A 16,601-nucleotide genomic window follows, 5' to 3' on the forward strand; every position below is an offset into this window, starting at 1 on the left:
CTCTGTGAGGCGTTTGCATCTTCTCCCCGTTTTCTTTTGGATACACTATAATTAAGCATGCATTTTTGTTTTCAAACCGATACCGATAACTTCCTGCTTCTCAAGACTGACACAGACCACCGATCATTTTTGTATCTGTTATTTTTTAAATTTACATTTAATTGTAGTTTGTGCACACCTGGAGGTAAGATCACTTCAAACAAAACTGGGTTTGACAAACAGTACCTGTAGTTTTGTGCTAACCAAATATCATGGCCTCACTACTATTAACACAACGTTAAAAACAGTAGCAGCGGCTCAGAAGTCCAAATCGTGGCTCCAAAGAGTTAGTAGCTGACAAAATGATGGTAAAGGCCATAATTTCCATGATGAAATCACAGATCGCTTTAGCCCTTGGGTCGTCTCTGGCAAACTTTTTTGCACAAGCCCCAAGTATCGTAGCAATGCTGGCGTTTCATGTGGTTTATAAGCTGTGTTGAAGCTCCGTGTTTTTCTTTGCAGAGCATTTGGCAAAATGTCTTCCTCTGAAACAGTGAGAAGTCCCGCACGATGGACACCATGTTTGTTTACGAGGGAGCTCGGGGGAAGTTACGACAGGCCGTTTGCAGCATGTCACAGAAACCCAGCGTTTGATTTGCTCACACTAACCCACCTACAACATAGTACGGGTAATCTCACCTCATTGGAGCTTTTTAACATTTTTATCGGTTATCGGAGCTATTTTTTAATGTTATCGGATTTATGGATATGACATCATAATCCCTCGTATTATCCAATAATTATCATGCATTACCAGTCGAGGGTGTACCACTGTAGGCCCAAAAAGTCAGTTGGTAGCACTCCCGTGACCCTTTGAGGACAAATGGTATAGAAAATAGGTGGAGGGATGTTTTCACATAGATTGCACAAAAATCGGAACATTATGCTGCATTCTGGACATGACAATATCAGCACTGCATCCAAACCTTTCACACAAAAATGTGTCAAAAATGTTTATGATTATGGTTCTGGCATAGATATACTGACACTCTTTATGGACACTGATCTTGTTCTGTGCATAAACAATGGGTTTTTCAGTGACAGGGAAAATTGCAGTTTTAGGATTTCAGTTTCCTAACACATAGCTTGGATACATTTTTGGGGATCTTAATAAAGGAATAAAATAACAAAACACAATTATGCAAATATATAATCTGCAGTAATGCACCCATAATCTGCCTTGTGGTGGTTTTGCAGTCCCTGCATGTTGACAACTGCAGACTTTATTCAATTATAAATGACAAAAACTGGGTCCTGTACCATTTCCAAGTATCCAATGTGATGCGAGCGTGTCCAAAATGTGCCAACCAACCCGGGTGGCCCCTCCACGCATGAACCGGCAAATGGGCGGGCCGGCCGCTCAGCTGATGGCTGAGCATCCCCACACACTTCCCGTCTTCGGTGCGCGGATGTGTGGTCACACGAGAAATTTTCTCGCCAATTACTCCCAATGTGGAAAGCTTCATGAAAGTGCGTCGGGAACTTGATGGCATCTCTCCGCCGCGGGATGCACCTGAAGGCACCACATGCACGCAAGCACAGGCGACACATGTTGACCCCCTCCCACCGCGTGTTATGATAGTGAACCCCCGCGTGGATTTAGTCCGGTGATGGGGAGAAGAATCCCATGGAGCCTCGGAGCTGCTGTCTTCCTGCTGGCCGTCATCATGAGCTTTTGTCGGGCCATTACTCTGGAGTCCATCCTGTGGAGCAGCGCCAACACAAAGTAAGTACAGTATTTCTTTCTACATTGTGTTAACATTACTGGACATGTTTGTACTACCGTGTTCATAATATTGCGTGCATTCTGCTGTATTCTGGATAAAATAAGATAAAAAGCACTTGCACGTATCTTACGTTCAACAGGGCATCAGGTTATTTGTACATGCTTTTATTATGTATTTGATCGTTTTTTAAGCAACATTTTAAATTTCCTTCCATCATCCAACACAAACGACCCGTGTATCATTACATTAGTTTGTAATGATCGTGTGGCTTAATCCAAGTACTGTCCTGTATTACCAACAGTGACATCTTGCTGCATGCTTTATACACAAGGACCAACACACTGCATACACAGCACATGCATGTCATGCAGGCAAGGCAGCACTACACCAGGGGTGTCCAAAGTGCGGGCCGGGGGCCATTTGCAGCCCGCGAATTCTTTATTATTAGTGCGCGACACATTGTGGAAATAAAATTAGACACCCAAAAAAACCCAGCAAAAATGGGAAAAATAGAGCAAAAAGGCACAATGCAAAGACAAAAGCTGAAATTGATAACACCTTCACTTTTTCTGTATGCGGCCCTCGGTGGAAAAAGTCTGGACACCCCTGCGCTATACAGACGAGACAGGCAGGATTTTTTTTAAAAAGGTGCCTCCCTCCATCGGCGAGTTACATATGCTTAAAGAAGAAATTCAACGGAATTTTTTTACCGTTTTTTTACATGTGTCACCCAATTTACGTACTAAACAAATTACAAAAGATCTGAAGTGCAATATCAATACCCTTACCACAATATAAACATTGTATAAACATGTCATTATAAGTAATTATATAAATATAAATTATATAGAATCATAAATACAACAACCAACATCAAACAATTTAAATAACCACACAGTTTGGAAACAATAACTCTCTCTCTCTCTCTCTCTCTCTCTCTCTCTCTCTCCATATATATATATATATATATGTATATATAAATAAGCTACATTCACACCATGCAATAAGTATGTACAAAAATGTATAAAATAACTACATACAAAAGCTATATAATATACTTCCATACAACTGTATGCAAAACTGTGGACAAAAATGATGCATTTATTATCATTTGTAGTAATACTAACTGGAAATTGCTTTATATTTGAATCAACTTGAGGTCTTCTAATTTAAGAGTTAATAGTAGTAACTACTTTTAATATAATTACTGTATATTGAAGGTGAATTTTCTCATTTTTTTGGAGCCCCCTGGAGGCCACAACACCCTTATCATTTGCCTATAGTGTATTGCCTAATGGGCCAGCTGACTCTGGCACGACAGGTGCAGTTTAGGGGGTCCGTTGAACCCGAAACCCTGCACTCCCCAAGCCAGGCTGATGACCGTCCCTGATGCTGTAAAAGCTTGGGTGATTTGGGGCATTTAAGCTTCTGTTTTTACTGATTAAATCCATCAGATTTTAGAGCGTTCCAAATCACCTCCCTGTTTTAAGGAGGCGGTGCTAAAATGGTGTCATTCACTCGTAGGAGCAAGTGACAAGATGATTGTTTTCCTCACGCAGATTTACTCCGGGTCAAGGTCTGGTGCTCTATCCTCAAATAGGAGACAAGATGGACATTGTCTGCCCACGGGCGGACGCCTCCAAGGGGGAAAAGGAGGAGTTCTACCGAGTCTACCTCGTCCCCCGAAATCAGATGGAGAGCTGCTCCATAGACAAGAAGAATGCACCGCTGCTGAATTGTGACAAACCGCACCGGGATGTCAAGTTCACGTTCAAGTTTCAGGAGTTCAGCCCCAACCTGTGGGGGCTGGAGTTCCTCAAGGGGAAGGACTATTACATCACCTGTAAGTCACTTTGTGCAGTCGTGTCACACGTGTGTGAGTAGCATCTTTAAATCTGCACACTCTACAGGTGGGACGGTGTTTGCCTCACACAGCCCTCCCCCTTGCCCCCCCGTTCACCCACCCCCATCCGAGAAGAGGTTATCGTCCTTGTTGTCCTCTCATTTAGTCAGCTTGCGTGAGAATCACTAGTATGGCCTCCTTATCAGACTGCTGTCAGTGGAACCCGCGCATCTTAGCGGCAACTGATGCATAAGATATTGAGCAAGTGTGACTGTGCAGCCTCCTCCACCTCGCCACGCTGTCACAGCACACTCGGCTCTGGCAGGACAGTGCCATTCCCAGGGCTTACATGCCCCAAATCACACAAGGCTTTTACAGCATCAGGCAGATTTGACGCGAGCTTTCATGGCAACGGGGCGTCTTGCCTGTGAGATGTTGTTATCTGACCTAAATGCTCCTAACAAGTGTGGATTTGTGTGTGTGTGTGTGCGTGTGTGTGTATGTGCATACGACAAGGGTGACCAAGAGTTCTTGGTGTGTGTGTGCGTGTGTGCGTGTGTGTGTGCGTGTATGTATTTATCCTCCTTAAAACAGCTTAGCTTCAGACGTAAAAACCATCAGATACATTAAGCATTTTAAGCTGAAACGGTATTCAGTTCAACTGTCAAATAAAACGTATTTGTTAAATAATTCATGAAAATAATGTATCAAGTCTAAAATGTCGTTCAGGGTTGGGGTTTGTTGATATCGCTATATTTTTCGTAACTTTTTCAACATTTGACGCACTGATGAAAGTGTTTTTGTGTTGGATTCTTGGTGACAACAAACGCTTACAATATCCAGCGAGATCCGATGAGAGAGCAATATCAAAAATGTATGGTAACGTTATGGTACGTGTGTATGTTTCAGACGTGCTTAACAAGTTAGATTTGCACAATTCAACATGTCCGAAAAGGAGCAGGAAGAAGCCAATCTTCTCCACGTCCATTACTGATAATTCATTCACACCATAACTTAAGTTACATAAGTAAGTAGATACATAAGTTGATAAAAGATAAGTAATTCATTTTTGTATATAGATTGAATCAATAAATTAAATGTGTTTCTTAATATTGTTGAATTTGGCCTAATCTATATTATTGTAGAGTTACAGTCCATTGTTGTAGACTTCCATCTGCATGAAGTGTTTGTGAGTTTTGTGTCTTTTATTAGTGATGTGCGGATCGATACCGAAATATCGATACTTCCGAGACCAGCTCTTCATGCTCTAAAATCGATTCTCAAATCAAAATATCGATACTATCGGTACGTCCATCATTTCAGGTAATGTTTGTTTGAAACGTTTGTCTCTTGAAAGGATGACTGATCGTAAACGGAGCCATGTGTGAATTGTGAATAAAGTTTGAATTCTTACAGCAGTTCTTAATAACGTCTTATGTAATTATTTTGTTTTATTTTACGTATTTTTTTTAATTGTTTAAAATACCATTTTCACATATTTTATATGTTTTTTCTGTTGTTGTTGCGTATTAGCTGGGCTGTGTTGTAAATCAACCCGCTACCTCAATGTACTTCAGGGTTTCAAATAAATAAATGACCTAAATTAATTATTAAACCCGCAACCGTAGCGAGGATGAGCGGCATAGAAGATGGATGGATGGATGGAATTAATGATTAATTTGTATTTTATTTAAATTATGTTATTTAAATGAGTAATTTATTGAAATTGATAATTTATTTGATTCATAAATTAATTAAATGTCTTGTATTCTTTATGCTATGATATGAAATACACTACTTTTTCAAATTTACCAAGCACAAAGCATCGGTACGAAATCAGTATTTCTGATACCAGCCTGAATTTTACTCAGCATCAGATCGTAAACGAAATCAGTGATATTGCACACCACTATCGATTATTATTATTATACTATTTCCTTGTCGTCAAGATGATGTCATAAAGGGATAAATGGACATTTCAGGTTACCTTTTACCTTCAGAGAAGACATAATTGTTGACATGACTGAAAACAGGAAGGTGGTGGTGGTTGATCTCGCTGCCAGATTGTATCTTTGGGAACAATCACGTCTTCAGTGAAGGTAAAAGTAACCTTAAATGTTCATTTATCCCTTTCATTCATCATTTATATGCATTTAGAATTGATTTATGCATGTAAAACTATAACTGTACAACTATAAAAATGTGTTTTGTGTTAACATTTTTGAGAGTCAACCGCTGATGCCACTACACGATCCATACCGGAAACATGATCGGAGCACGTCTACATCTGGTCGGCCTATTTTTCGGCAGTCACGTGATAAGGAACTGGATTTGTACTACGCATGAGTAAACTATGTCATTCATCGATCGATTTTACGTAAGCGTCAGGCAACACGATTTTGACTATGCGTGTGCAATATACGTCATTCCCCCAGCCCCAAACAATGTATCTGTAATTGTATTTATTGATGTATTGTACGTGACCAGATATGACGTGTACGTCACATGCTACGTGTATTATGTAAGTTTTTACGTAGGGTCACGCTTGGTGAATAAAGACGCTAAAAATGTCCTCACGCTAGCGAGGTCTTTCAATAAGAGTCACTAAGAAAACAACCCAATATATTAAATATATGAAGTACAGTAGACGCCCCTACAACGTAAATAATCCGTTCCGAGAACCTGTAGGTTGTAGGGTTTTTACGTTATACGAAGCGTAAAATACATGTAAATAGCCTAATCCGTTCCAAGATCTTCCCAAACTCACCCCTTTGGCCCTTCAAAATATTCAAAGTCCACCAAATATGGTGGGAAAATATAAGAAAACGTTAGCATAAACATAGTAGAGTAACATTCCAATATAAAATAAGGTAATAAATAAGATTACTGTAAATGAATAAAACTGAAAGGCGTCACCAAGTGTACAGGACTCTGTTAGTCTGAACTTGCACCGACTTTAAAAAAAAAAAAAAAAAGAAAAAAACTTGCACCGACTTTAAATTTGCCAAAGTGAAACCCCTTTTTTATGTTTTCATGAAAGAACTGCACTTCAAATCAATATCCTCTGCTAATAACAAGAAAGCTATCAAGACTATAAATCTGTGCTCCCACTTCAATATCCTTAATTCAATTTAATTTTCATTGCTCATGTCCCCTGGTGTAACTTACTTTAATTATTATTATTATTTTTATTATTATTACTATTATTATCTTTATTTTTTTATTTTTATTTATTTATTTATTTATTTATCACTTTTCTGTTATGTTTTTATTTCTTTAATTTCGATTTCTGTGTGATTTATTTTATGTGTTTTTGTTATCCAACTGTTATTTTTCAATGCCCATGGTTTGATGCACTGTTAGTGTAATTTGGACGGCATTAATAAAGTTGATTGAAAAAAAAAAGACGCTTTACGTTATATGGAATTTCTTACGTAATACGATGCAAAAACTTTACATAAATTCCTTACGTTCAGTGGAATTAATGTAAAAGGAGGTCTACGTTATGTGAGGTACTACTGTACTTGTTATTGACCATTGGTGTTTGTATATATAAAAAATATATATATGGAGGAAGTGCCGTAGGTCTTGCGCGTGTGCAGAACTGATCGTGTTTCTGGTACAGATCGTGTAGTGACAGCTAACAAGAAAGGATGTATTGTGCTAAAAAATAAATAAATACATGAACACAGTTGGACTCACGCAGTGTGCTAATGACACAACAAGACGGGCCATATTGTACACCAACCGAATAACGCATGCAAACTGAGGCAAAAACTGTGACGCTAACCGGGGCAGACGCTAACCGAGGTTCCACTGTATTAGAAGCACCTCTTATGATGCAATGCAGCCCTACACACAGCATAGCGCTACAACAACAATCTGCATCTTCTTGCAGAGTGTGTTTCTGTGCTTTTTTTTTTTTTTTTTCCTCAAATGTGATGCAACATTTAGTAACAGGCTAAACTTTTCCAAGAAAATTGTACTCATGTTTGCTTCTTCTCTGTGTCAGCCACATCGACAGGCTCTCTGCAAAGTCTGGATAACACTAACGGAGGGGTGTGCAGGACCAAATCCATGAAGCTGGTGCTGAGGGTCGGACAAAGTAAGAACTCGGAGAGAGGTCTGTGTGTGTTGGGTTGGATGGGGATAGGAAAGATGGAGGGATGTATGTATGTGTATCAGACAAACAATTATCTCCCACTACTTATTAATATTACTACTTATAAATATAGTGATATCATGTCCTCCTAAGTGGTAGGATAATCTCAGCCAGCTAGTCGTTCGCTTACAGAGCGAAAAACTGCAGTCATGAATACTCAAAGCCCTACTTCTGCTTTCCACCATCAGCACCAACTTGCATGCAATCATTGAGAGTGGCTGAAGCACTCAGTAATCCCTTCCCCCATCTTGGTTCATTTTGATCTCATTGCATGTAAGCATAATCAAGCAGTGTGGATGCATATTCTGTAAATGACCTATAGAGGAAATCACTGTTCAAAACCCTTTTCTAGAATAAATGTCTTTATGGTTTTTGACAAGCTTATGCTTGTGCTTTTACTTCATTATTGACTTATCATACAAAGAGGCTTAGCTCCATGCATTCATGCACATATGTACCACATTCTATATGATGTCTGCTAATATACTGTATATATATATATGTATATATATATATGCTTCATAGAAATGGTATGTTTCTTTTTATGTGAATGGAAAGGGATGCAACAATTGGGACATTTCCAAATAGCAGACACACGCAGTGTTTTTGTGTGCAGCTAAATGCTTAGAAATTATGAATTTGTTCTAGCCCCCAGAATGCAGTTTTGCAGTCTTTTTTCACATGAATTATTGAACAGTTGGACTTCAAGATGAAAAATCAGCATTTTTTGTGTGTTTCTCATCTGATCTTGGGAATACGAGGTCGCTTTCATGCTGGGTTTAGAAAACACCACCGGAGTAAACAAATATTTGTTAGCAGCAGAAAACAGTCATTACTAAAATGATGTAGTTGTAACTCTGTGTTCAATTCCTGCATATATTAATGTCAGTTAATGGGAGTCATCAGTGTTCCAAGCTTGTCATTTTGATATCTCTATTTTCAAAACTTTAAATTATGCCTTTCACTTGAAATTGAACTTTAAATGGTGTTGGTATAACCATACATTATTGATAAAGGAACTGCAGTGTGAGATAGGATGTCTGAACACAAAATCAATTTCAGTTGTTTTATCTTTAAATGACTCTACACACCCAAAGCAATATTTTAGAGAAATAAACGGTCCACATTCTATTGTATTGAAAGCTCATTGTGTGTGCTTCAATTAATCACGCACTGCGCTCAATAATTGATACGGTTGGGTTATACTTAGCTTGATAGTTGCAATATTTGTCCCGATCCACTTTTCACTTGCTGTAATCTCATGTTTATTCATTCCATGTTATCTCTCTTCCAGTATTCCTGATTGTAGTCATTGACTAAACACAGCCTTGAGAGTGGATGTTTATCTCCTCCATGGTGTGTACGATTGTTGCTGCAGGTTCTTCGGACCCTCGATCAACACTTCAGGAGTCCCCAACCAGATTTCCCCCAACACAGTCGAAGCCTAAAGGAAAGGATGTTGCAAAAGACAACGCTATCAAGAACAGCACTGGTAAGCATAATGTTTCACTTTTTGAAAAATCACCACAACAGATGATGACAAGCTGCCTCTGATCACCAAATGAGGCAAAGGCCTTTTATGTTTGATTCAGGTACATTGCTAAGAATGATTGACAAGTGGTCTCTCTGTATGAGTATGTTTACAGGACAATGAGCAAGTGCCTAAACAGGGGTGTCCAAAGCGTGGGTCGGGGGCCATTTGCAGCACGCGGCTCATTTTTTATTGGCCCACAACACATTGTAGAAGTAAAATCAAACAAACAAACAAAAAAAAACCCCACACATTTTGAACAAAAGAGCAAAAATGCGCAATGTAAAGAGAAAAAGTTGAAATGTTGGCACTAATACCTAATAAAGTTTTGTCTTTAAATTAGGGCTGTCAATAATAGCACGTTAACGGTGGTAAGTAATTTATCTAATTGTGTTGACATTTTTAGCATAATTAACACATGCACATCATGTTAAGCCACATCTCTCTATTATGACAATATTTTGTCAATATTTTGATAATATATTATGACAATAGCGTCCCCACACAAGAGTCTGCCGCTCTTTTATAACTTTTTTCTGACACAAACACAACAACAGCAGTGCAATTAAAACACCATGTAAATGGAACTTGTAATTTACACATACAAAAAAAAACTGAAATAGGTCTTTTTATTACCTGATCAAAAGTTTATATAAAAGCCAAAATCTGCTCAATATTTTCATTTTCTGACACACATTCATACCGCCATGCTCTCCTGATGGCTAAAGCTAAGAAGCTTTCTCTTTTTGAACGTGGTCGGATTGTTGAGCTGCATAAGCAAGGCCTCTCGCAGTGTACCATTGCTGCTGAGGTTGGGCGCAGTAAGACAATCATTCTACATTTTTTGAAAGATCCTGAGCATTATGGAACAAAAAAGTCAAGTGGTAGACCCAAAAAAATCACACCTGGGCTGAGCCGGAGGATCCGATTGGCTGTCCAACAAGACACAGGACGGTCTTCGACCCAAATTAAGGCCTTTACTGGTGCCGACTGCAGCGCAATAACCATCTGACGGCATCTGCGGGAAAAGGATTTAAAAAACAAAAAAATAATTCTAAGACCTCGTCTCCTTCAACGCCACAAAACTGCCCGTTTAGACTTTGTCAGGGAGCATCAAACATGGGACGTTGAAAGGTGGAAAAAAGTTTTATTCTCTGATGAGAAAAAATGTAACCTTGACGGTCCAGATGGCTTCCAACGTTCCTGGCATGACAAGGAGATCCCACCTGAGATGTTTTCTACCCGGCACAGTGGAGGGGGTCCATCATGATCTTGGGTGCTTTTTCATTCAGTGGAACACTGAAGCTTCAGGCGGTGCAGGGTCGTCAAACTATAGAAATAAAGTTTGATTTGATTTGATTTTGAGGGTTATGGAACAAAAACATAAGAAGCGGTATAGAAAATGGATGGATGGATGGATGGATGGATGGAACAAAAACAGTCATAGACTGAGTCGGAGGATCCGATTGGCTGTCCGTCAAGACACAGGACGATCCTTGGCCCAAAAGAAGGGTGTTATGTGCAGTCCAATAATCATCAGACAGCATCTGCAAGAGAAGGGTTTTAAGAACAAAAAATGTCTTCAAAGGCCTTGTCTCCTTCTAAATATGGTTTTTAACATTATTAGAACCCTGTAGACATAAAATAACACTCTTATAGTCACCTTTACACTCGTATTGCCCAATATAGTAAACATAATAACAGTAAATAAGCTATTTAAGACATAAATAAGACTCATGCTTGTGTGTGTTGTAGTAAATGTGATCCCTAGGGGAGAGGAGTGGCGGGCGGACAGGAAGTGACGTCGGGTGTTCAGAGTTGAGTTTTAGCTTGGTGTTGGTTACATTTGCAACAGTGGCCCGTGTTTTTATTAGGGATTATTGTGCCTGCTGTGAGATAATTTAGACCTGCAGGAAAAGCCTGTTCTCACCGAACATTACAATAACAGTATTGACACATAGTGACCAGTGTAGAATACTACATATCATTCACAGCGTCTTTACGGCAGTTAATTGGTTCCAGACCCAACCGTGATGATTGAATTTCCATGATGTAGGATTCCTTATGTATAAATGGAAAATTTTTGTAGTGAGCATAGAAGACCTGTTTTACGACCTTCTAAATATGGTGTTTAGCATTATTAGAGCCCTCTAGACATTAAATAACACCCCTATAGTCACTTTCACGCTCATATTACCCAATATTGAAGATATAATAATAGAAAATAAGATATTTAGACATTACAAAGACTCACACGTTAGCATCGACAGCGTGTTTACTGCCGTGGCTGTTGTCTCATCTCAACCAGTGTAGAATATTACTATAATGGCCTTGTTTGTGGTTAAGGAGAGACTCTCAATGCGCTTCAGTTGTTTATTAACAAGCAGAGAACATACGCAGTGAATATTCATGCAGGAGCTGCTGTTGTCCACAACTCACGCCAGTCACTGCGCTCTGTACACTGCTAACTATAGACGCCACTGCTATCACTCAGCTAAACGCAACTCTAGCTAGCTGGTGTCACACACGTCACTTCCCAGGCACCGCTTCTTAAAGGCGCACACAACAAGTCCCGGATATTACACGACACATCACGTCTTCTGAATGCCTTGCATTTGTATACAGTAGACGCCCCTACAACGTAAACAATCCGTTCTGAGAACCTTTGTGTTATAGGGTTTTTATGTTATACGAAGCGTAAAATACATGTAAATAGCCTAATCCGTTCCAAGATCTTCCCAAACTCACCCCTTTGGGCCTTCAAAATATTCAAAGTCCACCAAATATGGTGCGAAAATGTAAGAAAATGTTAGCAAAACATAGTAGAGTAACATTCCAATATAAAATAAGGTAATAAATAAGATTACTGTAAATTAATAAAACTGAAAAACAAAAACAATCTTACCGTTCAGGAGAACGAAAGTGGAGAGGAAGAGGAGGAGGACTAGCCTGAGTCGAAACGCGACTCAAAGAGTCAGCTGGTCTCACAGACAAACGCACTACACGGTAATGCTGTGTGCAAAATTTTAATTTGTAACTTAACTTAATTGTTTAAGTAAGTTTAAGGGCGACTACGGAGAGGAAAGGAGGTTTAAGGGAGAATCCTGTCTCTCACACAAACGCATGTACCTGCTGTGTATGTCAGCCAATGAGATGAGAGCGTAGGCGGTGCCCCGATAATCAGCCAATAAGATGAGAGCGGAGGCGGTGCCCCGAAAATCAGCCAATGAGAGCGTGAAGCGTCAGAAGGCGTCACCAAGTGTACTCTTTTTTTTTTTTAAATCAACTTTATTAAACAAGTGCACCGACTTGACGCATTATGTTATATGGAATTTCTTCCGTAATACGATGCAAAAACTTTACATAAATTCTTTATGTTCAGTGGAATTTACGAAAAAGGAGGTTATGCGAGGTACTGCTGTATTTGTTAATTTGGCCATTTTTATACGTAAAAATACATAATTTAGGCCAAGAATATGTACAATTTGCTTAAATATACTTTTTTTTATACTAATAATAGACCACATTCAAGTGCTATACAGCGATCATTTATTAATTTATCAATTTTTGACAAATTGCAATAGAGTGAGGGTGCGATGTTTGAACCACGATGTAGCGATGGACGACTGTATTTCCGTTTTAGTTCATTTAGTCATTTTTATGCTTGAAGATGGTTTAGTTGGGAAAAAATGCGTAAAATTTGCTTCAATGTGCATTTTCTTTTAATAATAATAACAGGTGTATTCAACCACAAAACAGCATGATTTAATCATTAAAATACTTTTAAGTAGAGTGACGCTGCGAAATTCAAACCACAAAGTGGCGAAGTATGACTGTACGTGTAATGGACATTTAAACGGAAGACACTTGCTAATGTCTTTGAACGCTTGTTAAGTCAAGTTGTCAAAGCTCATGTTGTAACCATGCACATGCGATCAGCACCACCTGTTGTTACTCCTGCCGTCTTCCTCTGCTTTTGCTTGACTTGCGCTTCACACTTATGGATCACGTGTTCTCTTCATGTGAAACCAAGTGGAAGGCCCTCTGGTTGTTTTACTGTCAACAGATATGTGATAAATGCCTCTATGCTTCAGTTTTAATAATGCACTGCGTGCTCACACGTCACAACTTTTTGAATGTCCCCGTCCCCCACCCTGATTCACTCTTTCATCTCAGTTTCTCCTTCGCTCTCTGTCTCCTGTTGCCCGTGACAGACGCAGGCTCAGAAGCAGGGCAGCTCAACCCCGGTGGCGGTGGCGGCTCGCAGCCAGGACTCTTGATATGGGTTGTCTCGGCCTGTGTGATCCTCCTCCTTCTCATCATCATCCTGTCGGTCGTGGTGTGGAAGTGCCATCGCTGTGTCCCAGATAGGCAGCAGTCTGCGTCTGTGTCCCTCAACACTTTAGCTGTGCCAAAGCGGGACAGCATCAGCAGCGACAACATCGGCTCGGACCGCAGCGAGGTTGTCTTTCCTCTGCAGGCCTCTGACAGTAGACTCTGTCGACATTTTGAGCGTGTGAGCGGCGACTATGGACCCCCTGTGTACATAGTTAAGGAGATTACACCTCAGAGTCCAACCAACATTTACTACAAAGTCTAATGGTGGCTGCTTGTGCTGCCATTCCCTCCTCACTGATAACATCAGGATGGATGTGAGACCTGAGGACAAACTTGAATAATTTGCCTGTCGCATCATTTTTCTCGTCAAGAGACAATCGGAGAGGCACATCCCCGGCCCTCAAATGGTTCTGATTTGTATTTAAAAATGTTTTAAATATATTTGTTGAACATAGACAAGCAGTGCATTTGTGGTCTCAACCCGTATCTTCAGTAAGTGTGTAAGTCTGTGGACAGATCTGATCTTGCTTCCCAACATTGCATTGTAAAAATACACCGTCATGCTTTTTCTAGAACTTGGCAACAACTTTAACACATTTTACATTGAATTTATACATTTCTATCGTAGGGTTTTGTCTTTTTATGGCCCCAATTATTAGTGCCATGTAGTCAGGAGTGGTAGGGGAGGTAGAGCCTCGCCTGTCATCATGAAAAAAAATGTTACTATAAAATAAATATTAATATTTGTCAATTGAACCGTGTTAGAATTGTATTTTCTGTAAGATTTCAACCATTTAAAAAACATTTTCTGAAGTAAAAATTGCTGATTTTGCACATTTTCGATTAAATACCAGGCAGAAACGTGAGATGAGGCTGCTCCTCTCGGCTTAAGTGCGCGAGCCGAGCCTGCTGTCTGAGTGCACTGAGTTGGGTGGCGGTTTCTGTTCCGACAATATAATGTTTGCAGAAACATTAATTTTACACCATGACTTTCTACAGCCCGTGTAATGTGTTTCATGTAAATGTGACATTATTATTTTTGCCAATCGGACAATAAAATACCGTGAAGGGGCGGGGGCGTGCGTGAGGTGGAAAGTGCTTCTCACTGCTGTCCTTCTGCAGTGAGGAAAAGCCATTACCAGCTTTTAAGAAAACTTTATTAACATACACAAACAGTAGTGACAGCTAGAGTCAGCAATGAGTCAAATGCAATAAAGATATTTTTATGCCCTACTGAATGAATGAATGAATGAACTGACTGCCAAGGTGGACGATTATATATCCAAGCTCAACAGAAAGTGATCCGACTTTTACAACAAAGTATCACAACTTTTCCTGGAGAAGGATATAGGGTGCATGTACTTCATATACAAATAAAAGGTAATACCAAAAATGCTTTTAAATGAATAAAAAATTATAATAAATGGCACTCAGAAGTATTTCAAATCAATTATTTTTAACAAAAGTGAATTATCTTCTTCTTAATGAACAAGCTCTATTAACATAAAAAACTCCAATTGAGTCAGTGCCTCACCAGCCAAACTTCACTGCCATCACTACCAGTTATATATTCAGTGTAATAATATGTATAAAAACTATTAATTCACTCAAATCATTTTTTTTCTTTTGTCCTATGCTAAAAAAAATCAGTAAATAATTGATAAATTCACAAATATAAAAGACTGCAGATCAAATCACATACTGTAATTTGTCAAAAGGACACCGAAGCACTTTTATTTCAAAAACGTTGAAAACAATCAAGAATTTTGATTGTTTTCTGTGCATTGTTGTGGTTATAATTGAAGGCGTGACACTGCTTCGAGTGCCTATCTCTCCATTACACTTCTAATGACGCTCCAGGGAAAGTGTGTGCTGCCCTGAATAGAACCATGATGAACATTTCTGTGAGCAAAGTAGGGCTAAACAGACAATACACACATAGATGGAGTGCATTTTGGATTGGATTTAGTGAGGCAGAGTCCCCTGTACCTAAAATGTTACTAGCAAAATGTAATGATCTGATTCTAATTATCTCCGTTCTATAAATGGAAATTTTGAAATACAGGAAATACACATATTTTCCTCACTCTGGGTTTTAAAAAAACCTCGGTCTACGTAAAAATGCCCACGTGAAAAGACATTTGCAGGCTGTCAAGTACATGTCGAAGCAACAGGTGGCGCTACAACCTCTGACTAATTTTCCCATTTAGAAGCCAGAAGAAAGTAGCTTCTAGAAAAGGCAAAAATAACGATCATGGAAAAGTGGATTTGAACTGCACAATTCAACAGGAAATAAAGGGTGTACGGATCAATTTGGAAAAATCTTCACTCCAGACTCACGTTACCTAACAGTGTCCATAGCAAAAAATAAAAAAACTGAATTTCAATGTTTTTAAAACTTTTCACGCAAAGCCACGCAAGGCATCAAGCCATCTTTTAATGATCGTCATGTAAAAATCACTCGATGGTTCCTTGTCTCACTGCCTCTCCTGTGGCAAAATGCATGACATCCATGGATGAGCATGTTTCATGCTCCCTCAGCCACATCATGCGACACATTTTCAACCTGTCAGCTTCCATGAGCCTCTCAGCCACCAGGGACGCTCTTTTACTTACTTCTGAGAGCACAAAGTCACGCTGGCAGGTCTGTCTAAGCGGTAATATTTCATCTGTGAGCACAAGATGAATGCAATTAGTTTAAACTATCTCACCATAAATGAATAATACAAGCACAAAAGACTGGTATTGATATACAGTATACATATATATATGACATGTTGGCACTCAAAAAAAACATGGGGCACTCAAAACATGCTTATTTTTTTGCAGTGTTCTATCACTCCCACACCATAAAAAACATGTAAAAAGATAACTGTACAAAAAGAAAAACAGCGGCAAATAAAACTCTGCACTCAAGGCGTTTCCCACGCTAATTAATGAGCATGACGCCGGCAGACACAA

General features: G+C 39.3%; 1 protein-coding gene across 1 annotated transcript; it reads left to right on the forward strand.

Moving 5' to 3' along the window:
• The first annotated feature begins 1,409 nt into the window (after window positions 1-1,409).
• On the forward strand, window positions 1,410-14,838 carry LOC129179102 (ephrin-B2a-like). Its single transcript, XM_054771942.1, has 5 exons — window positions 1,410-1,765; window positions 3,326-3,609; window positions 7,622-7,714; window positions 9,150-9,263; window positions 13,517-14,838. The coding sequence occupies exons 1-5, from the start codon at window positions 1,650-1,652 to the stop codon at window positions 13,900-13,902; spliced, it is 993 nt and encodes a 330-aa protein (XP_054627917.1). The 5' UTR covers window positions 1,410-1,649; the 3' UTR covers window positions 13,903-14,838.
• Window positions 14,839-16,601: the final 1,763 nt, after the last annotated feature.

Source organism: Dunckerocampus dactyliophorus, chromosome 3, assembly GCF_027744805.1.
Source record: "Dunckerocampus dactyliophorus isolate RoL2022-P2 chromosome 3, RoL_Ddac_1.1, whole genome shotgun sequence".
Taxonomy (NCBI): Eukaryota; Metazoa; Chordata; class Actinopteri; order Syngnathiformes; family Syngnathidae; genus Dunckerocampus; species Dunckerocampus dactyliophorus.